General features: G+C 38.6%; 1 protein-coding gene across 3 annotated transcripts in view; it reads right to left on the reverse strand.

Moving 5' to 3' along the window:
- KCNQ1 (potassium voltage-gated channel subfamily Q member 1) overlaps positions 1–24,061 on the reverse strand; it is a 340,245-nt gene that overhangs the window by 293,183 nt on the left and 23,001 nt on the right. For all 3 annotated transcript variants that reach the window (XM_064657544.1, XM_064657543.1, XM_064657542.1), the window contains exon 2: positions 1,876–1,966. In XM_064657544.1, the coding sequence (XP_064513614.1) occupies positions 1,876–1,966 (91 nt within the window). The remainder of the gene's footprint in view (positions 1–1,875; positions 1,967–24,061) is intronic.

Genomic DNA, 24,061 nt, shown 5'->3' on the forward strand with positions numbered 1-24,061 from the left:
TCTGATTTTGACAGCTTGTTATGGTATCTTGAAATCAAAGTAAAATCTTTTACAAAAATAATAGATTAGGAAATTTTACTAGGTAGACACCAACAGGAACCAGATTCTGACATTTATATTTGTGTTTCAAGATACTACAACTCCTTTGAGAGTTCCACCGAAACTGGACAGAGAAGAGAGCACATTGGCCCATCTCCTGCTTTGGATTGATGGATCCCTGTAATCCCTGTAGGTGTCATGAAAGTTACCACAGCTAATCCTTTAAGAAAACAATGTCAGAATATGCCAATAGTGAACAAACAAACAATTTCTTCTTTCCTGAATAGCATTTCAATGTTAAAAATTAACCACAGTTTTTCTCATTATATAGAAGAGGAACACTGATTCACCATTCACTGATTCTCTCACTACTTAGAGAGCAAGATAATAGAGATTAGTACAAATACACTATACCTAACCGCATATCACACACACTGTATGTAATCCTGAATGCATGGCATGCACATTGCACTGACTGTATTACCCAGACACAGACAACACGTACTGCACACAGCAGGAACAAACAAAACGAGCTCCATGATTTCACAGGGTGGGGGCGGGGAATGAAACCTCACCAGTTATGTTGTCACTAGGAGTTATTTCACTGAAGCAACACACAGATAAAATATTATGATATATTGCAAAGACGAGAGAGACATTATCACAAGTTAAATTCATCATAGAAATGAACAGAAGTATCCGTAACTACTAGTTATGGATTAAAAAAAAACCAAACAGAACAACTTAAATCACACAAAAACAGAACTCCAAACCACAAAAGAGAAAAGGTACTGAGTGCAGAAGTAAGTGTATAGAAGCTCTTAGCTGGCACTAATAACATTACACCTATGAGTTCAAATATCTTACAACTCAGTTAAAAATAATATACCAGGCATGAACATACTTCATGTAGAAATAGCATGATTGACACTAAATTTAATATGCTATATTCTTATTCTTACAGTGTTCATATTAGGTATAGAACTTCAGCATATTTAATAGATAAACTGACAATATATCTGGTGCATTCCTACAATCCTGTTTTGAACAAACATTTATATTGCTAGTTAGCATTTTTTCAATATAGTGACAGTGTTTTCACAAGTTAAATAATGGTCATTTATTTACAAATACAGAGAAATCTATGATTTAGCAGGGGGTACCCCACAACTGAGGCACAAATTTATATAAATATACAAATTTATATAAAATAAATTTATAAAATTTTTGGATGTTTAAAAACATGTCTCTCCGACTTCAAAACTAAGGCTCTTCAATGAAATCTAAGCTAGCAGGACAATAATACTCCTGGACCATTTGTTGATGCATATCTGTTGCAGCATTAGTGTGCTATAAACATGGTGAATATGTTTCTTCTACTGAAGGGAAAGAGCATAAGACAGGTAGAGCAAGTTGTCTTAAAGTCAACGAACATACATGAGTTTTCCACTTGTGAAACAAAGCTGGATGCGACATCAACTGAAAGAAAGGACTTCCACTTAACTTTTTCCCCCCTATGGTCTGATCTTCAGTATGGCTGAAAAAAAGATTAACCCAAACAGTATGAGGGATTCAAGCTTAATTAGAACAGCTGTATGTGTTGGACACACCACAGATGCACTCAGTATAGGCCATATAAGGTATGACTTGATTTTTGTGCTACCATGACATTCAGTGTTTCTGTGGCTTTACAGACTCATTAGGGAAAAGCAAAAAAAGTCTCTTGTCAACTAAACCATAAGGAACATTCTGCTTAATGTGGTATTAGCTCAGGAGATCAGAATTTCCACATTAAGAACAAACATGCATCAATCACGTTAATGTCCACATACGTACCATCCAAAATAATGTCCCTGTAGCAAGAGCTGCATACTGTTCAATTGTAGAAAGCACACTGAAGATAAGGCATATCAGCACAATAAGGAAGCTGTAAATTAAAAGAAATTAAAGAATTAAAATAATGTAATGCAACGTAATAAGGACCTACAGGGAGGACAGGTAAGCAAGGCATTACAAATTATCTGTCCACACGGAAATGTCATTGATATTGGATTATCCCAAAATACAGCTCTTAACTTTTGCGTGATCCTGCTTCCTGTTGAATAGTTTATTTCTCATCAGACACTGAGGTTTTGGGTTGGATATTATGAAATGAAACTAAACTATAACACGAGCTTTAGCCTCCCTCTAAGATTTGCTCTTTCCTAGCCCCTCAGGAAAATAGCATTCCTTGTTCTTTCCCATTGTAAGGTCTACTATGGTTGAATCACCACACAACCCCCCAGCATGTTTCAAATATTTGCCTTTTTGCTGTTCTAAATTCCAATTAACAGCAAAGAGAAATCCCAACTAAGCCAGAGCTTAAGAGGCTCTGCCCGCACTTTTATAACCAGTTTCTAAAAGGCCCCAAATAAATAAAGTCTGACATTTGGCATTTGAAACACAACATAGGTGAGATTCCATTTTTAAATGAAACAAAATTTCACAGCAGCTATCAGAGAGAGAATGGGAACATAAGGATTTGTTCCCTGGTACCCCTTGCCCAAGTGAATCATAGAATCATATTGGGTTTGGGCTGGAAAGGGCCTTAAAGGTCATCTCATTCCAACCCCCTTGCCATGGGCAGGGACACCTTCCACTAGAACAGGTTGCTCAGAGCCCCATCCAACCTGGCCTTAAGCACTTTCAGGGATGGGGCACCCATAACTTCTCTGGGCAATCTGTTCCAGTGCCTCAACCCTCACTGTAAAATTGTTTTCCTAATATCTAATCTAAACCTGCCCCTTTGAGTTTGAAGCCATTTGCCCTTGTATTGTCACTATCTGCCCTTGTAAATAGTCTCTCTTCATCTTTCCTGTAGGCCCCCTTCAGGTACTGGAAGGCTGCAATTAGGTCACCCTGAAGCCTCCTCTTTTCCAGGCTAAACAATCCTAATTCTCTCAACCCTTCCTTGTAGGAGAGGTGCTCCATCCCTCTAATCATCTTGGTGGCCCTTCTCTGCACTCAACAGACTGATGTCCTTCCCACGCTGGGGACCCCAGAGTTGGATGCAACACTCCAGGAGTTGTCTCACCAGAGCAGAGCAGAAGGGCAGAATCATTTCCCTTCACCTGCTGGCAATGTTGCTTTTGTTGCAGCCCAGCACATAGTTGGCTTTCTGAGCTGCAAGCACACACTTGTCCTTAGGGAGGGGTGCCTGGTTCCCAACATAAGACTCAGGACAGCCAGGGCGTTGCAGGAAACTCAGCCCAACTGCCTGTAACCCCCAGAAATCCTCTCCCCCCATCTGGAAGGTAAGCCTGCCCAGCCCTACTGCCCTGCCTTCAGACTCCTTTAGCCGACCTTTAGACTCCTTCCCTGAGCAGCTTCAACTGTGCCCACTACCCCACAGGATTGCTCCTTACCTTAACAGAACCTAACATATCTGGGAAAGAAAACAAATAACAACCCAAACTGGATGCTGTCCTCTACATTAGGCACAGGTAGCTCCCAGTTCCCAAAGAAGTCTGTGTTCCTTTTAAAAACATGACAAGAGCAATCAACAAGACTTAAAACATTCACTTGTTAAACACAGTGCTGGTTGTTAGGGCTGTTTTTCACAATTCTTTGAGACAAGCAACACCAATCCTTTGCACTCAACAGAAACTTGCTGTTAATCCAGTAACTAAATCATGCACCCTGTCACAGATCTCTGTGTTAAGGCTGACGAGATAAGCTAGGCTGCTCAATGATCACCTCAAAACACAGCGCAGGCAAGTCCAGTGCACACACTGAAAAATGATCACAAAAATGAAGCATTTAGGTTAGAAAAGACCACTGAGATGATCAACTCCAACCTTTGAGATCACTGAGTTCAACCTCCAAGATCGTACTACAGAATCATGGAAAGGAAGTTTGTAGGCAATTCGGCACAAAAATCAAATAGATAATGAACTGACGGATAATAAGGACAGACATTATCACATATCAACACAAACACATATATGAGAATATACTTTTACCTGGGCAAAATATAAACACATGTTTCTGATTTATCTCTAAAACCTTCTCATTTTACCTTGTACCTTTGAGCATTCTAAGCACAAATAAGCTGTGCAGACCAAGCAAGAAAAGGCAAAGATTATTCAGTCATTTGAAACATAACATAAAGGTTCCCCAAGTGTCCAGCCCTTCTATCTGTAATATTCCTACAATTGCATAAGACCAATACACGTGACAGCATGAACATAAATGGGTGCAGTTGCACAGAGACAGCTAAGACTCTCTGGATAGAAAGTTCAACATACGGAGAATTACGAGTTCAAAGCAAAACAGGGAGTTGCAAGGGATGGTCTAAGCTGTCTGATTACACTTTGAGTATTATTACTTATGACATCTTTTAATAGTAACAGTTGTGTTAAAAAGTTTTACCCTGTCAATACATGAAACCACAAGAGGGCACTGAAGCAAAGACTATCAAACAAAGACAAACACACACAAGGGAAGGGACCCTCATAAGGATTTAAGGTGAAAGTTTGTGTCCCTAGGTGACAGGAAGATAAATTTAGGGTTGGGGCTAATCATTTGCCAAATCTCTTTGCTTGTTACTACTACAGAAACTGATGGCTGATGTAAGAACTGCATCAAGTGCCAGTCACTGCACTACCTACTTTTGTGGGTTTTCATGCACATGGATCCATTTCAGTCTTACTAATTTTTTTTTTTTTTCACCTCCACAAAAACTCTTGCAATTTATTGTTGTGCTCTTTCCAAGCTGGTGCATGAGACACCTTCATACCCACAAATACACATCATGCCAAACGAAACAAAGATGTTTGGTCAGATATTGCTGCTTCTCATCTGTTTCTTTGGCATTAGAGAGATGATACCCACAAGGCCCACTAGCAGAGCTGTGCCAGTGGAGCACCACAGCTAAGATACTAACCCTGTTACACTGGCATTACTATTTTGCTTAGCTCAATTGCATGTAAGGAAGAGAGGGCGCAAAATTAAGAGATTAAAAAAAGAAAAATACACGTTGTCCTCCTCTGGCATGAGCCTGCTGTTTGTGGTTTCCAATACACAGCTCTTGCTGGAAAAACTCCTGGTTTTGTTTTGGTACTAGTGACTTCCTTTTCCACTTTTGAAGCATACGAAGGGAATGAGGCACCAGGAAAATGAAAAATATGAAGTTTGCTCCTTTTTTTGACAGCTTTCTCCTCTTTCTTCAGACAGAAGTGCAACACACTTAGTTACTGCCTAGACAGCAGCCAAGTCCACAGGAGTTAAATAACTACAAAAAACAGTTGCAAGGATAGACTCTGCCTCAAACTTGAATTTGCTCATGTGAAATCATCCTGGGGAAATTTAACTGGCAAGCCTCAGAAAAGTGAACATTATAATTTTCACATGCTCAAAATAACCTTATCACTCTTGGTATCACTTTACTGTAATTGCTATTACTCCGTTTTCAAAAAAAAATTACTTGCCTTGATACAGATGCTAAGTATGTAAACTCTGCATCCAGCCAGGTAATATCAGAAAAACTAACGCAACTGAAAACAACCTTACAACAAGAACAGTTTTAGACAAATACTAGTAGACCAGTGTATCAGCCCTACCTTAATCAACCCCATAATTCCAGATAGCTAAGTTAAGAGACCTTTGTTTCAGACAAACAGAGCCTCACCTGCACGTCAAAGCCCTCTTGTCACTGACAGACACTGGACACCTTCAGGAAGTAAATTATATACCATCTGAAACAAGTTATTGTGCAAAATATTTAGTTATTTCAATGGTTGAGTGGGTTGAAGGGGCTCTAAACATGGACATTTAAATTAGGCAAACTAAATGTGGAATGATAAGTATATAAACTGGGGGGAGTTGTCTGGGAACCCCCAACTGCTGCTCAGGGATATGCAGGGCATCAGTCAACAGGTGGTGAGCAATTGTATTGTGCATCACTTGCTTCTCTTAGGTTTTATTTTGCTCTCTCTATCTCCCTTTCACTGCAATTATTATTAGTAGTAGCATTCATTATTATAATATCCTTTGTTTCAATTATTAAATTATTCTCACCTCAACCCATGAGTTTTATTTACTGTTTTTCCCATTCTCCTCCCCACCAGTAGGCGGGGCAGGGTAATGGAGTGAGCAGCTATGTGGTACTTAGTTGCCAGCTGGAGATAAACCACACCATTTCTCTGTCTCACAGTAAAAAATTAAAAATACCTTAGCTTCCACATAGTATCATTCAGAGACTAAAGATCTAAGACCATTAGATCTAAAGATCTGATGAATGGTTAACCAGTAGCATCAGCTACTCGGGAAAACTTTGCTGAGCATACAGCCTCATGCAGATTTCAGCAGTTGTATATGGGGTAACAGAACAAACATTCGCCATTAAATCTGCCCTGATGACTCCACTCCAGTACAGCACATTTTTCCTCTAAAGGAGAGAGAGTCAGCAGAACAGGGGAATTTCTTTAGCAGTGAGAAAAGGCGTAGTCTCTGGGAAACCACCAATCTTTTATCTCCTCAAACCCATTGCTTGTTTACCCTCTATGCACAAACACGACCATCTTCAAGAAAGGAAGCAGAGTGATGATGATTTCAGGCTTTCATCAGCTCTGATCTCACTCTTAGACTGGGGGGCCAAGCAGGCACTAGAGATGAGGTGACAGAGTGCAAAGTTTTTCATATTGTCTCTCCCAGGTTATAAAGTAGGATCTGCTTGCATGTAGATAAATCACAGATATGGATGCCATCAGCAGATGCATTCAAAAATACTTAGCTTTGTGGTTAAGTCATATTTAACAGTGCTACATTTCTTTTAACACAAAGAAATTTGCAAGTGATTATCTGATTATCTCTGTACTTCTCAATGTGAAACCATGAAACCACTGTTAAAGCAGCATGGACACTTACAGAACAGCAGATGTTTTCTTTCATGGACTCAATTTTTCGTAGACTATTACAAGATGACCCATTTCCTCTCAGACAGACAGCACTATTTTACTAGAAGCCAGTTTCTGTGGATGTCTCCTGAACTCAGTTTTCACAGGCACTGCACACCTGGTGGAGTAAAACCCAGAAGTGGAGCTATCTCAGAGCACATGAAACACCACCAGCGTGCAGAAGCCCAGTCACACTTCGAGCTCATGCACATCCAAGCCTATATATAGACTTGGGATGTGCATCTATGCTACACCACCCGCTAAAATGAAAAGCATGTACTTAGACATATGTGTATAGAGAGCTACATGAGACAATGTGTGCACAGGCATGTGTGTGCATGTGGGCAAACATATAATAAATAAAAAATTTTGCCTTACTCCATGAAACCAGTCAGACAATTTAGATTTTTTCTTTTTGGCTCAAACAGGTTTTAGAAGCCAGAGCATTTCCAGGAAGGAATAATTCAGCTGACAAGGGAACATGTCTAGCCAGTATATGTACTATATTTAGCAACAAATAGGGAATATATTAAGAGCTAAAAGTGGATTTAATGTTTTCTGGCTATTCTATGATATATTTTGACTTACAGAACAGACTTAAGGCTTTTTCCTGACCTCAATGGCAGCTGCAGGAACTTGACACATTACAGGTAGCTATCAGTACTGTGCAGCCTTCAGCTCTGAGCTGCTGTCTTTTTTCTATATTTAACTACGACTTTTGAACATTAGCATGTCTTTTTTGTGGCTTGCAACAATGTGTAGAATGATCAAAGGAACAATTAACCACTTACTGAGAGATAACAATGCTCATTTAGTAAATGTCACAGGTAGGAGAACTGATAAAGGTTTATAAAGTATGTCCAGTGATATGACCAGGAACATTTTTTAAAAGGTGCATGAGACACCTTGGAAGTACTTACTCACCAGATTAATACAGTCTCATGCACATGCAGCTGTTCTCATAACAAGTATTGAAATGTGGGTAGATTTTATTCCTTCTTGCAGTGTTTCTTACATGCTCGCAGTGGGAGCCTTTCCATAAACCTGAAAAAGGTTGCCATTAGGCTCTAAATTAAGCTGAGACCTCAAAAACATTTAATAGATGCAAAGAACCATGCATAGTTCAGCTCGATTTATATAAACCCAACTTGAGTTCTATCCCTCCGGAAAGCCAGAAATTTTCCTTGTTCAGTGTGGTTTAAGAGCTGGCTTAAGTCTGCTCTTTCTAACAACTTTTATTCATTACAGCTATCAGTCTCGAAGGTATCCAACTCTCAGTGCCCTTGCATACAGAAAATACTATTTTATCTGATAACAGCTGGATCTGTGGGGAGTTTTTTTTGGGGGGGAGCGATATGAAGTCAATGGCTAGTTATAGTTCATCCTCTCTGTCTACTGGGGAAAATGACTGTAACTAAAAAAAAAATATTCTGTAAATAAAAAAAATATCTTTCAGGTGCATCTATGTCTTTGGTAGCATTCTACCTAAGATCCCTTCTTGAATCCATCTGCCCTTATTATTGCACAACTGCATTGTCTTTCTTTGAACGTACAGCTTTGTTCAGTCACACACATGATCAGTCATTGACCCTGTAAATCAGAGGGTGGTTTGGTTTTTTTGCTTTGTGGGATTTGTTCTGTTAAGATTTTTTACAGAGCAGATAACTATTTTTTGCTATTTAAGCTTTTAACTGTGATAGGTTTCTTAGGTAAACACAGTAACACAAAGTTTAACCTCCTCTAAGCATACAGCTTCACAACTGGAAGGATGACATTGAGAATGAACAACACAACGGATTAAACATGGGCAGCTTCTTATCTTGATCATCATAATTTGCAAACTATAATGCTGCTGCATATCCAGTTCACATTAGTTCATTAAAACATACGACAGCATTATCGTTTCATCTTTCATCTCCATGGCTTATATGTACTGGCACTTTTCAGACTGAACAGAAAGGTCAATGGCATCAAAAAAGGACATTTTCAGTCAGCTTTTCAGGCAACAAACAGAGTTATTGCAATGACAATTTAGAAAGACAACTTCAGGTAACACACACACTGAAGAGGATCACTCATTTTGTCATACATTCTGCCACATTCCAGGCCAGAGAAGCAATTCCTTACTTAATTCACATCAAGAAAATCCTGATGAAAAACTTAAAGAGGTTTATATCACTGCAAGTCAACATAAATCCCTGACCACCTCACACAATACTGCATGGTCATTTCCATGGTGCAACCAGTTAAACTAACTCATTTAAAGTAACTTCTTACTGCAGCTAGGCACCAGGTCTTTCCTGTTCTTTCATTCGAGGTATCTGGGGACTGCTTAAGAAAAAAAAAAAAAAATCTAACAAAAGGTAGAGTTAGAAGGGGAACAGTTAGAACTTGTCAAATGGAAGAAAGCTGACAATAATAAAAGAAAGGATTCTGTGATCATAAACAGCATCACCAGGAAGCTAATACAGGATGGCCTGTATTAGTTATTTTATTGGATCAGTTATTTTATTGGTTCATCATCAAGGTATAGTGTCCAATACAACTGGTGCTGTTAAAAGTGAGAAACTCAGATTGAACTCTTTTTTCAAAAAAGAAACAGGATTTCACCATACAGAGAAAATAATTTGAAATTTCCACACATGAAATTTCCACACATAAACACCCCGTATGTGTAGGTCTTACACTGAACTCTTCAGCAACTCTGAACTGAATACTGGAAAGACACTAATTCAGTTATGACTATAGACTACCAGAGCACAGTGTACTCATTTAGTATTCTGTCTACTAACAGAATACAAAATGAGCATTCAATTATGCAACTGGTGGACACCAGAGGTCCTCCATCACTTACTCCATTAGAAAAATAAGTTTGTTTGTAAGAGACTGGTCCGGTGAAGGTACAAGGTTAGAATGAAGGAGCCCTGTACTTCAATTCCTCTTTGTCCATATCTTAAGCCAATTTTGACTCTTTTATTAACACATTAGTTTCATTAACTACAGTAGTTGTTCATGAATTAGCATAAAAAAAAAAATCACTGTAACAAGGAGTTAGAAGAGACCAGCAACCTACCCAAACTGTAGGCGAAGACAAAACAAGTTTAAAATAAATAATAAAAAAACCAAATAAATAAATAAATGCCTTAGTGCTGATAGGAAAAGAGAGAAAGGTGGGCACTTAAATCTCTGGCCAAGCAGGCTCTTTGCATGGTTTTTCTCTAAGGATTTGTCTTATCTTTTTCTGCTTTGTTTTTGAGGCAGGGGAAGGAAGGAGGGGCACAAACCCTTCCCATCTTCCCGCCTCTCTACAGCAGGATGATGCCTAGCAAAAGGGGAAGTATACTTGCATTCATGTAGAAAAGCATGATTCCCTCCAGGAACTGGCTACAATAGCTTCCTGTACAACACGCGCTTCCTCTCTGTTATGTCCTACACAGGCCAAGCTAGTAGACATATCACTGTTCTCAGCTGTCACTTGCCATCAAAAAACCCTTCAACAGACAAAGTGAGAATGCTCTGTTTGTGTTAGCTTAGGTCTATCAGATGGAGCTTCCTGTTAATATGTATTTGTTCCAACTCTAAGGCAAAGTATAGTTGGTGCTTCCTGAAGGAAACAATGGCATAATTTTTAACCAGCTCCTTGACTCTTTGTCAAAGAAATACTGTCCGCTATTTCCCCTGTGAGAAAGCAGCTTTATTGTACAAGAAAGATCATATACAATACAGGGTAGTCCAATATTAAGAAAAACAGGTTAGCTACACAGCTAAATATGCAAGGCTTCTATCAGACTTACCTGGCTCTTCTGGGAGATTAGAGTCTGTAAAAATGATTTAAACTACGGGCAGTGTACCAAAGCCCAAAGCACACAATGAATCAAGAGTCATTTAGGATACAGCACCAGAATTATTGCAGGAAAGGCATTTAAGGTCTTGGCAAAGGGTATGATTGCAGTAGAAATGCAAACCAGACGTCAAAATGCTTCAAGAGGAAAGGTTAACTGCTCACAAAAAGCAATGTTATTGCATCCTGCAACGAGGTATTGATTCCTTTGAGAACAGGCATGGACGAACAGGAAAAAGATGATAGGTACTGGGCAAGAAATTGGAAAAAGAATATGCTACATATAAAACCAGTGCATGACCCAAGGGATGTGAACCACTAGACTGCAGTGGTTCTGATGCACCTGATCATTAATATGAAACCCCAACACAGCAGACATGGAAGGAGTAAGTCCACACACGCAGTGGGGAAAGGATGTCACCCAATACCAGAAATTGAAATAATTTTTGCAGTTTTCTTCACATCTACGTCAGGTTTAGCTAGAGAAAAATATGTCATTAGTCCTCTTAATTGAAGACTGGAAAAATACAGTGAATATGCTGTGAAAGATTTTCTCTTGTGGTTTGGTGAAACACTACAAAGCAGAAGAGAAAATGTAGTTTTCACAGGTTATTTTGTTTAGATTATCTTGCACTCACTTTTTCTCACTCTAAATACCAGTAGGAAGCCAGTACAGTCCTGTGTGCTGTTCTCATCCTCTCAGTTCCACATTCAGATTTGCCCAAGTTCTGTAGCACCTCATCATTCAAAGCAAAACCTGTCATCCAGCAGCATGTTCCAAAAGACATTGACTGCCTGCAGCTCTAACACGCTGCCCATCTCGAGGTGAGCACTGATGCCAAATTCAGCCTATACTTGGTTTAAGCACACACGTAACAAGCAGAGCTGAACTGTGGCTTTTTGGCTGCCCAGGCCAAGTCACTCAGTGGTGATGGCAGCATCAGCAAGAGAACAGGCAGCATCCCTTAAAGTGCCCGAGGCTAAATCAACCTCACACTGCGCTGCAGTCACGGTGGGGGTGGAAATCTGCCTTATTTTACACAAAAGGCAGACTTCAGCAAAAACAAACACGAGATGTAAACTCAGGGCTTAGGATAATACATCAGTTGCAAATCACCACTGAAAGCAGTCTGTTCATATTGCAATGGAAAACTTCCCTTTTTATCAGTCTATTCTGGAGATGTGTTCTCTTAATGGGGGAAGAAAAAAAAAAAGGAGAAGTATGCTCTAGAAACTGAGTGCCACAATACAAGTAAAACTTGTTTTCTAGGTGGAGTTGTATACAGTCAGTCTAAGCACTCACTACATCACTATTCCACTTTTCTTATAACAGCAGATTCAAGGCAACAGAGTTTAAATGTATTAGTATCCAAATATTAAAAGAAAATTACTAGAAGCCCTCTGAGACTGTGTAAAACTCAGCTTCTGAAAAACTGCCAACTAGACTATTTCTCTGCTTTGCTGTTATCAAATTTAAATTAAATAAATCTTTCTAAATAAAATACTGTACTTTTTATTAGATACTTTTAAACATTACTTGTTAAAGACACTCTATTTCTTTAAACAAGTAACAATATTTACTCTTAATGGTTTCTCTTGTCTGGGCTGGCTGGACACTATTTTGCTAGCTTCATCTGGCAAAGCAATTCAAGAGATGTATGTATTACCTGGGTTTTTTTGTTTGGGGGTTTTTTCCTCCTATTTACCTTCATCACAGCAGTACTGCTACAAATCACTTTGCCTCCACCATAAAAGATTAACATTGTATTATGACTTCTAAAGCATATGTGTCTTATAATGCTGCAGAAAAATAGACTTTGTCAACTTCTCAGCTCACAGACTTCTTCCTTAGTGACCAGCTTCTGAATACAGCACATAGCCAAGTAAGTATGCTATCCTGCCCCAAAGAAGTAAAACAAGGCAGAAGAAAGGAAACATTGCCTCCACACCAAAGGAGAAAGGCACTATCCCACAATGTTGTACAGCTGACGTACCAGTGCATGTAAACTTGGATACTAGTTTTATTTCAGTACAAATCAGCTTCTGTGTGTCTTACAAAGAAACACCCATGTTGCCAGCTCACTAAAAACCTCTCCAGGACAGGAAAACAATATTGATATTTTTGACAGCATCCTTTACTCTTCAGTCGTGAACAGAGTGAAATGGCAACAGGGACTAAAAAGCCACAGACAGATAAATACACAAATGGGGAAGAAGCAATCATACCTTGAGACACTGGCCTGGACAGATGCATAATTTGATTTACTTAAAATGCCAAAAAAAGTGATATCAGACATGAGCAACTCTTCCCACCCGATCCCTCACTAATGCCTTTTTGCACTCCTTTCTCCTAAAAAATAACTGCGACTGAAAGGCACTTTCATCAGTGCAAACCGTGAGAAAGATCTGAAGCTGGGATAAATGCCAGTCACCAGGGTTTCCATTATACCCTCTGCTTGAATTATTTAAAGGTATACTTGACAGACACTTTCAGAGAAATCAGTATTGTTGTTGTCTTTTGAGCTTTTCCATTTTCAGTTCTCTGCTCCACTTTTATAGGGGGGTTGGGGGAAGAAACATGACACCCTTAATGCATCATAGCTTAGAAACAAGGAAGAGAAACTACAGGACAGGTTAACATTCCTAAGGTGAAAGCAGAGGAATTCAGCAAATAGACGTATTTCCACTTTCAGAGCAGAGAAAGGGTTTGCTGAAGACATAACACTTGAAAGCTATGACAACTTGACTTTCTTAGTTTGCTTTCAGCGTGATGAAAAGTTCAAGTGACCCTGGAGAAAAAGAATGAAGGGAGTCTAGAAAGTGACAGGCAACTTTTAATTTTATGGTGACAGTATTTCTGTAAATACAAAAATCTCTATAAATATGTACCATGAAATACAGGAATGGCCAATACTTCATTTCCTCAAAAAAGCCTAAACAGATTAAATTTCCAAATGCAATCCATGCTATGCTTAAAGAGTTTTAGCTTTGCGCCCTCACCACACAAAGACAACCTTCCAGGATGAAAATTATGAGGGTAATTATTTCCATCATTCCAGCAGTCAAGTTACCTTTTGTTTAAATTCCAATTGTCTATCACTGGGCTAAAAATTCTGCTGCATCATTTGAACTTGCCTGCCCCGAATTACACAAAGAAACATTAAAAGAAAAGGGCTTGAAAAAATTATAATCAGTTCTGAGGTCTGTATTCAAGTAACATTTCAAGGTGATTTAGTGTCCAAAATACTTCAGTTTCAAAAAGGGACTTCAAACTTGTACACTCAACTAGCAAAGAACTTCCTTGTAAGAGAAGTTCAGATGAAGTAATCAAAGGTGTGAGATGCTTCATAAACTGAACCTTATAGGAAGGGCTCCTAATCAGGAATACAGTGGCTCTATGCAATATAACAAAAAAAAAAAAAAAAAAGGCAATCAGCTATTAACTGGACAACCAACTCTGCTCTGCTCACAGTAACAGCCTCACTGCTGGAGCTGCCAGACACGTTTCATTTTTCCTCTTTCACAAACTTTTCCATAGTTGGAATTTTAGAAGACTTACCCACTATAATGATCAGCAGGTTTGGTTATAAAATGCATATTTATATTATAACTACTAGCATGTTCAACAAACCAGCACCAATTTAAAGCATACTTACTGTAACATTATACAAGAAAAAAAATCAGGATGTGCCTACCTAATGCCACAGGGAACTTCAGCTGCTCAAACATCAGGCTTCCACTCTAAAAGCCCCAAGGCTTTCTGAGAATAGTCTTTTGATGCTGTAGAAGAAAGCAACCCTATTTATCTTGTAGTGAAACCTCAAGTTCTATCAGGTAACTTCAAGAACAAGGATTTATCAAAATTAATTAATGAAAAAGACTTGGGAGATGGCAACACTTTATAGCACATGTGAAGATGGGCCACAGCCTTACGAGGGGAAAGCTACCACGGTCCCTCTATAGGGAGCTGACAAGCATTTTGCTGTATTCATAAATGTTATTTTTCACATGTAAATGACACCTCAGATTCAGAATTCCAATGGATAGCTTTTATGTATTTTCTTAAGATTCTCAGCTTTTGCTGCTAGTCCTGCAACCTCCACCACAGTAAAACAGGTCAGTGCATTGGTCTAGACCAGATGCTTTGCTCACCCATCATACTGGCTGCAAAGCAATCAAAAGAACAGAACAAAAAAATCTTAGATGGGAACTCCCTCTGAATTCTGTCATGCTATCCATCTCCCTGAACTTAAAAAGAATTGCTCCTAAGCTGCATCATTTCAAGGTTGTGATTTGATGCTATTCTTTAACATCTGAATTCAGCTGGACACTGAGCATTTGACTAAACACTCACTGAATTTAGGCTTCAATCAGGGCAGATTCCAGCTCAGAAGTACATCCTCATTGGAAACTGCAGGGGAGCTGAGCTATGAGATTCAGTTTAGAATTATAAAGATCTTCCAACATTTCTCATAATTCTGATATACCACTGGAAGGCAGCATGAGAGGAAGCAAAGGTCCAGTGCACGAGACAGCACACTGCACCATCTACTACTCCAATGTTAACACAAACGTAAAAGGATTTGTATCACAGCTCTTACTGAGGCTTTCAAATTATACATACCAAGTGCTTTCTAACAGCATGCAATGCATTTCTGAAAACAGTGATAAAAGTCAGAAAAAGGCAAAAAATAATTCTTTTGCATATTGACTTGAATAATAAATGAAATCCCAGTTAATTGTTAACATTGCAAGGCCTGACCTTATACGTAAAAGCTTGAATATTAAATAGTTTCAACTGCATGGAGGAAAGCATGCAGTACATCTATAACATTAAGATGCCAAAAATATCAACTTACACAAATATAGGACTCAAAAGAATTCTACCTCATTTAAGCTTTAAAAATAGCAGAAAAAATTAGGGCATTAAACAATAATATATATATATAATTATTATTATTATTTTATGCGTATTTCTTTTTAAAGTACCAATATTTCTATGTGTGTACTTAGCTTTACATGTGGTCCTCTGCAATGAATAATAATAAACATAAATTTGTAATACATAGAGCTCAGCACAGAGGTGCAAGACCTCATGAGAAGCAGACCTTGAACAGTTCTCTTCTGGAAGTCATCATTTCATGGCTAAATTAACAGGAAATATCAAATGATGACTTTCTGTCAAAGTTCATTGCCCTTGAGATTAAGCTGCCATTTTAAGTGTATGTTTAGAAAGTGTCTAAAATGTATTGATAGGATCTGCCAACATAATAAGAACATTCATTTGATTAAAATATGACCTCAAGGGAAAATTATGCTATAAGATACTACTCTTGGCCATAAACTACTAGACATTTTGAAGGAGTATTAACAACATTACAGCATCATCTAAAACCCTAAGAAAACCACAGGGTCAAGTTCACCCACCTATGTGACTCTGCAGGAGATGCATATCCTTCCACTTACATAACTGGCTGCCAATCATGATATTCAATAAGGTACTCTCTGGTAGCCATTTGCTTCATGGTGTCTACTAATTCTACCAGTTTAGTTTTCAAAGCGTGGGAATTTATTGTTTGGAACCACTTCCTGTAGATTCTGGTAGCAATGCACTGAGAGAGAAAAAACAGAGATCAAAGCTGCGGAGAGAAACACGGTACCACAGAACTACCCACCAAGAACAATGAACTTTCTGCTTTGCTTTTTAACAAACAAAGATTTGTATGGTTATAATGAAAGCTAGTAAAAGCAGTCTAATGTTTTAATGGTACTTTTGAAAGTGCATCAAAATTAAACCATTACACTTCACGTGCATCAAATAATCCATAAACTTCTTCCATGTAAGGATCAGATTTTCACGTATATTCATCATCAGGGAGCTCAGCCATTATTCTTTTGAACAGATTTTTAACTTAAAGCACTGATCCCTTTTGAACATGTAGTTTCAGATCCTAATTTCTCTTAACCACTCAATCTAGCGAATTTAATAAACTACAAAATTAGTCAAGTAGGAGACTGAGTATTCTCATTCTATGCTAATCGATAAATTTCACAATAACTAAAAAGAGGAAAAAATTGTGATGTTCAGAACCTACTAGTCACCTTGCAAGTCACAAGGCAAATAAAATTACAAAGTATAAAAACAGTTTACTTTCCTTTTAAAACTGAATCTTTAATGAAATATTTACTCCTTATTTCAAATTATTCTAGAAACAGACTTGCCCAGAGCAAAGCACAACTTCATTTTTAATAGAATTTTTTCGGAACAGGCTAAGTCCTATGGAGTTCAGAACTTCAGGCCTGACCATTGAGACTTTTTTATTTTTTAAATTAAAAAAGCTTTGCTTCCTTGAAGTCCTTAGGACCAATTGGAGATGGAGGTGGTACTCTTTCTGTTTATCAATGTTAGACCCCAATCTGCAATGATTAATATTATTTTTAAGGTTGAAAAGTGCTTCAAAAGCTGCAGAAGACTGAGGAACACCAAATGTTTTCCCCTGTGTCATCAGTGGAGCGTAAGCCTGAAGGACATGGTTTGATTACAGATGTTATTGAAACGGCACCTGTGCCATTGGAGAATACTTTTCTATGCCGTTTCACCTTCGTCAGTACAAACAAAAGCATTGTTCTGCTTGGAAAGTCTTTGGCAGCAGATTTGGGAAAATAACAAAGTATCTCTAATGTGCATAGCACATAACATTTGTTTCACAATCTGATGGAGCAAATTAATTTCTTGACCAGCCGACAGGATATGCTTAATTAAAAGGAAAAAAAAAAAAAAGTGTGTGGAAGGGACCTTTCTTAGTCTATGTACTTCTCTTTTTTCTTCTCCAAGCAAATGCCTGGGCAGACTCCTACTCTACACAGTCCGCATGTGACTATCACATGAAGCAACCCTGAATATCAGAAACTGGAAACCAGTGAAATCTTCTTGCTTTTATGTTTCATAGATATTGGGGGGTTTTTTTTAATATTTCTTAATTAAATACAGTAAATGGGCACACAGATTTTGATTATCTGCTGCTCAAAGGGTTACTACCATCAAAAATGTAAGGAAAAAAGTAAATACTGAGACCATAAAAACAACCACTTTTTGAAAAGACAGTTATTACCACTGCTCCAGGAGAAAAAAAACCAATAACAAAAAACAAACAAACAAACAAAAAACCCCAAAACAAACAAAAAAAAAAGGAAGAAAAGAACCTAAGGACAACTAATTTATAGGTTTCACATTTCCAGATATCTCAGATTTCCTTTTATATACTGTTTCCCACTACACAACAAATGCCAAAAGAAAGTCATGCTACTGTGAGATATGATAATCCATTCTTAATTGGGAAGAAGGGTGCATTCACATCATCCATCTCTGGCATAGATTTAGGGGAGAACAGTATTTTATAATAAAAATATATTATTTACAGTATGAGTCTCACTCCAGACCTACATTTGAGCTCAAAAAACCTAGCATTGCAGATCAAAAAAATAAAAAGTGGTGCATATTAGCAAATAAAATATTTGTGCTTGAGCAGTTAAGTCACAAACTCACTCAGCAATATAGACTTCAACAAAAAAAAAAACCAAACAAAAAATATTAAAAAACCCCCCACCACAATTATTGTGAACAATAAGAAGCTCCTTTATCTGAAACAACAATCCCTAAACTTTCAGAAGTGATCTATGAAGCTTTTGTGCCTTGCTGAAGCTGGCAGAGAGACATGTTTCTCATTTACCTCAGCCACTTAAGCATAAGTTAAAACAATATTATGATTCACACAGTAAAGAGTTCCAGAAACAGGCTCCTTTTTAACAACAACAACAAAAAAAATCACTTGTTTGAAAGTTGAGGTGTTTTTTTGAGACTGACTCCTTTACATAAAAGTAAATTGTCAAATAAAGTGATGCTGCTCCCTATCACAGTTAAGAGACAGGAGCACAGGAACAGTTTGGGGATGGAAAGCATCACAAGTCGAGTGTTCATAACAGTCAGGGGCGAAAAAGGTTCAGTGAAGAAACAAATTATGCCTATTTGGAGGAATACAAGTGTGGGAGAAACGAGGCTCCTGAGGGAAGACTCCAGCAGATGGCCCCAAAGTAACAGCAAGTCTCAGCCCAGCTCATGGACAATGAGTGTCATTCCCAGGAGCTTTCTGTACACACAGCAAAGGCAAGCAGAAGTCCCAACTCCAGTTAGGTCTGCTGATACTGATGCATTTAAGAAGGCACACTTGTTTTATTAAAATGGATGAAAGCTTTATTTTATTTCATTAGTTAGTTAAGAACATAAATTAATAAACAAAACTAAATCTGGTCAAAAGTTGTGATGATTTAAATAGACAACTATTTTTCAAAGTTAAATTTTTCTAAGGACACTATTTCTAATTTTTATAGTAACAGTGCTGCATAGCTTTTCAAAAGCTTCTTCTACTGTGATTAAAAAACTTCAAAGCATTGTAGAAAGTATTTTAGGCAGACATGTTCTAGTGTATTTTAGGCAGATATTTTCCAGTAATAGAAGGTCAGAACAAGGGTACAGCACATATTTCATTACATGTCATTACTCACACACTTCCAAAGTTAGTTGTGTTAAAGTCCTTTTAATAAATAGAGGAATGGTTTGCCCTACAAGAACATTAAAGAGACACATGCTCAAAAAGCAAAGCATTCTGGTTAAAAATTACTGCATTCTGAAATGGGACTTTCAGGCCTCAAATGCAAACATCTTCCTTAAATCTATTCCTTCAGAAAATTTGTGACCCAGGGTAGGTGTGCTGATTAATGAATTTGCTGTTTAAGATAATAAAAATACTAAAAGAAATAAGATTCCTTTTTTTTTTTTTTTTTAAGTGAGACAATGGGATAAAGAGCAGCAGGTCAGCAGATCATAGAATCATAGAATGGTTTGGGTTGGAAGGGACCTTAAAGATTACCTAGTTCCAACCACTCTGCCATGGACAGAGGAACCTTCCACTAGACCAGGCTGCTCAGAGCCCCATCCAAGTTGGCCTTGAACACTTCCAGCGATGGGGCACCCACAGATACTCCATATTGTCTGGTTCATCACCTACAAATCCTTCAGGCACACAAGTCTGTCACAGTGTAAGCAAGAACACTGTACAGAGGTAAATGCAGCACTGCACCAGATAAAACACTGTCCATAAAAAGTTTTTAGAAGTCTTGGAAAGCTGCTTTTTTGGAATTTAGGGGATTTTTTTTAATGTTTACTCAGCCTGGTATTCCTGTTTACATTAAAGCCATCAACACTTGCTTCATTATCACTGTACCATGACAAAGTTTGAGAGAAGACTTTTGTTTTCACCATTAATAATCAACCTGTAGTTCATTAGAAGTGGAAAAACCTATCCATGAAGAGATATTTACAGCTCACTTCTCTATCTGTAGTAAATATACACACAGAGCTACAAATGCAACTAACATAATTAAGGATAGCAATCTTTTCCATGCTTTGAAACATAAACTGTGACAAGATAGGTGGAGTTGTCCTGATTCCATGGCCTTCCCTACTTACTATTTTCATAGAATCATAGAATGATTTGGGTTGGACGGGACCTTAGAGATCATTTAGTTCCAACTCCCCTGCCATGGGCAGGGACACCTTCCACTAGACCATGTTGCTCAGAGCTCCATCCAACCTGGACTTTAACACCTCCACGGATGGGGCATTCAGAACTTCCCTGGGCAAAAATTTTAAAGAAATACAGTAGTATCTAGATCTCTTAGTCTACTTCCTCCTTAAATTCTACCACTTTCTTATTTGTCAGTTATTGACTTGTCATGCATTAAAGTCTGATAATCAAAAATATGTTACAAATTAAGAAATTAAAGTTCCGTATAGCTTCTACCCCAATATACTTTCTGATCTCAGATAGTTCCCTTGCTCTTTCAGACTGACCTTTACTGAAAGCATATTGCATGCTATATATTGCAAGTTTGCAGGCACAGAGAACATTCTTTGGTCAGGTTAACACTGAAAGAGGAAAAAAAAAAAGACACTAGCTACTTCCTAAGCACACGCAAACTTCCACTACAGTGACCCATGTAGCAGTTATCACCATTTGCTAGCAAAGAAAAATGAACAGCAGGGAGATTAAGTGACTTGTACAAGGTCATACAGTACATGTAATGCAGAACCAAAGATAGATTCCCAAGGATTTGGCTTCCAACAGTGAGTTTCACACAGTTTGCATTTCCACATGTTGGCTGGGCCAGCTCTTTGCACTGAAGAAACAACCAGGCAGGGGAGAGTACACTGTCTTTGCCCAGCATGACTTAAGTCAGCACCCCTGAGCCATTCCCCTATTCCAGTACAGCCACCACCAAGCCTGGACACGGACACTGCCGAAGTTTCTTGTCAGCGCAGCTGGGACAAAGCTGCTGCATTCCAGCAAGTCCAGCACACCCACCAGCTTACCAGCCACCTACCCTGAGCCCAATGCTGAGCACACTGCTGGTCAGCCAGGTCAAGGAGGGGGAGGTCTGAAGAACTGGGACCACCCTCAAGGAAGACCCTGACCCAACCCATATGCATCCCCAGTACCCTCTCGTCTTCTAAGGAAGGGCTCCATACAGGGAGGACAACCCCTCCATTCCCCCCCTTGGCAAAGGGGAGACATCCTGCCTGAGAGGTCGGAGTATGGAGGATGTGGAACATAAGGACTGAAACTGCTTTGGCCATGCCTCATTTTTAACATCCATCTCTGTATTTTCCTTTTCAACAATAAATACCACTGACACTCCCTACAATGTAACACTGATTATAGTTGTCTCTCGTCAGAAACTGCTTAACTACTTTGTCATGACAAGCTATGTAGGGGTTTAAATAGTAAGAAATTTGCATCTTTTGGAGAAAGTTTACAGAGGGTTGCTCATAAGCATGGGGACAAAGTATTTGCTTGATAATTTCACTCAAATGAGTGAAATCAGAAAGAAAAAGTTCATAAGTCCTCAAATTGGCCTTATGACATTGAGAAAATTATATGGAGTGGATAAGCTAAAGGCCTTAAAAACCAAAGTCATCCAGCTTATACTTGATACAAACTGAAAGGGGGACACCACTGGTAATCCTAACAGAACAGAGAAAGGGTAAAATCATCCAATTAAAAAAATAAAAGGAAAAAAGTGAAAAAGGTGCTTTATAGCAGCATCATGTATGTTTATAAGTGGTGCAAGGCTGCGTATGTCAAAGATAAAACAAGCAGGAACTCAAATACAAGACGGTAATAATTGATCTAAGTTTTATGTGCCAAAAGGGACACGGAACGCTGTAACACTCTTTGCATTCTGCACTGAGATAAATTAATTTCTACCTATTACAAGGCAGCAAACATCTCCTGAGGTTTCATTTGCTTATTTTAAACCTGTGTAACCTTTCAAATGTTATGATGGACAAATCTTCCAGTATTTCTTTCGGGCCTTGTTAGAATTGAACAAGTTGTGGAACTTGGCAATGAGGAAATGAGCACATGAGCAGTGGTCAAGCCCAAAGACACAGAGTGCCAAGATCTTCAAAGCTGTATCAGGTACACAAGAAATCAAGGGTCGGCATGAAATATGAAAGGTGTTTTACTTCAAGTAAATGACAGGAAGATTTCAGTTTCCCAATTTTATACTGAGGGAAGGGGAACAAAGGAGAAAAACTAAAGCAATGACTTCACTGCAGGTATTTTACCCAAGTCAGCAATAAAGCCATCTGTAATCCAAAGCAATACAAATACAGATCTACAGGTATTTGCACACACAATACAGAGAGAAAGAGACTTGGAATCATTTTCAGTGTATGATAATACACCAGTTTAAGTTGTTACAACATCACGTAGCACCAATACAAAATAATTAGTCACTGCCTTGTCATCATTCAGAAAATTCAAGGCTAGATTTGTTGTGTGCTTAAGGACAGAAGAAAAGCAAGACAAAAGGCTTCATCCATACCATTTGTTCCATCAAAGATTAAGCTCTATAGAAAATTACTGTATACCTCTAGAATTATAGTTTAAATTATGTTAAAATTATGGGTCAGTGTCCCAAGTCAAAATTTGTCTTCCCTCAGCTACACATCTCCAGTCTTAGTGAAAGACACCTTGGTTTGTGGAACTGCACAGAGCCTGAAAGGGAAACCACAGCAAACCTATATGTAGGCACACGCTTCCTTTAGAAGCTGAGGGATTATCTTAATCTCTGAAATCACAGAATGTTCTTGAAAGTTTTACCTCTTGTGGTCCGTTGTCACATCATCACATCACCCTGAAACACTAGATGTCACCAATCTTGGAAACTAGATAGGGTCAAGTCCAATTACTGCTTGGACAGGAGACAGCTTGTGAACACCAGGTGCCACAGGTTCCCAGAGTTTGGCTAGAGGACACTTGGATGCAATGTGTCCAGGGCATCCAGAAGAGGTTCTACTACAACATTAGTAGTAAAAGACTAAACAAGGGAAAAACAGGCTTACTGCTCAACGGAGTGGGGGATTTAACAGCAGTAGAGACAGGTAAGGCCAAGGCACCCAACACCCTCTTTGCCTCAGTCTCTACCAGCAAGGTCTCCCTGACCTCTCTGCTTAGATGCAAGGTTCAAGGAGGAGATAAACCACCAGGAAGAAATCAGGTTTTAGGGATGACTTGAGAGAACTCGTCTTATACAAGGCCGTGGGACCAGACTTGTCTCTGAGGATGCTGAGAGAGAGAGAGACTATGTCACTGTGATTTGTCACTCTGAGGGTAAAGACTCCTCTGACAGCTGGAAAAAGATAAATGTTGCACCCACATTCAAAACAGCCAAAAAAAGAATACAGAGGGATTTTTCTCTATGCAAGAGCTCTAGCTGAAAAAGCCATGGCCTACACCCCTATGTTCAGCGTCCTGCTGCAGCCAAGACTGCCACAAACTGCAGTCTCATTCAACTTCACTGGAAGTTCACCCACAAAAGCTACATCCATCGAGCCATAGACATGAGGGCAAGAAGCCAACAATGGAGCAATCAGGAAAAAGGAAATCCCTTGCATCACAAAATTCATCTGTCTGAAACCATCTGGAAATTGACTCTTCAGGATATAAAGTTCACAGCATACTTTCTAAAGAAATGCAAGCAAAAAAGATTCACAAGTTTCCTGGGCTTTGACCCAAAATAGACTCAAACATCCTTGTCTGGTTCTATATAGTTCAGAGGAAAATTTAAGTGAGAGGTAAAAATTTTCCAGGCTAAGACAGACAGCCCCTTCCTCATCCTTCTC

Source organism: Pseudopipra pipra, chromosome 6 (genome assembly GCF_036250125.1).
Source record: "Pseudopipra pipra isolate bDixPip1 chromosome 6, bDixPip1.hap1, whole genome shotgun sequence".
Lineage (NCBI taxonomy): Eukaryota > Metazoa > Chordata > Aves > Passeriformes > Pipridae > Pseudopipra > Pseudopipra pipra.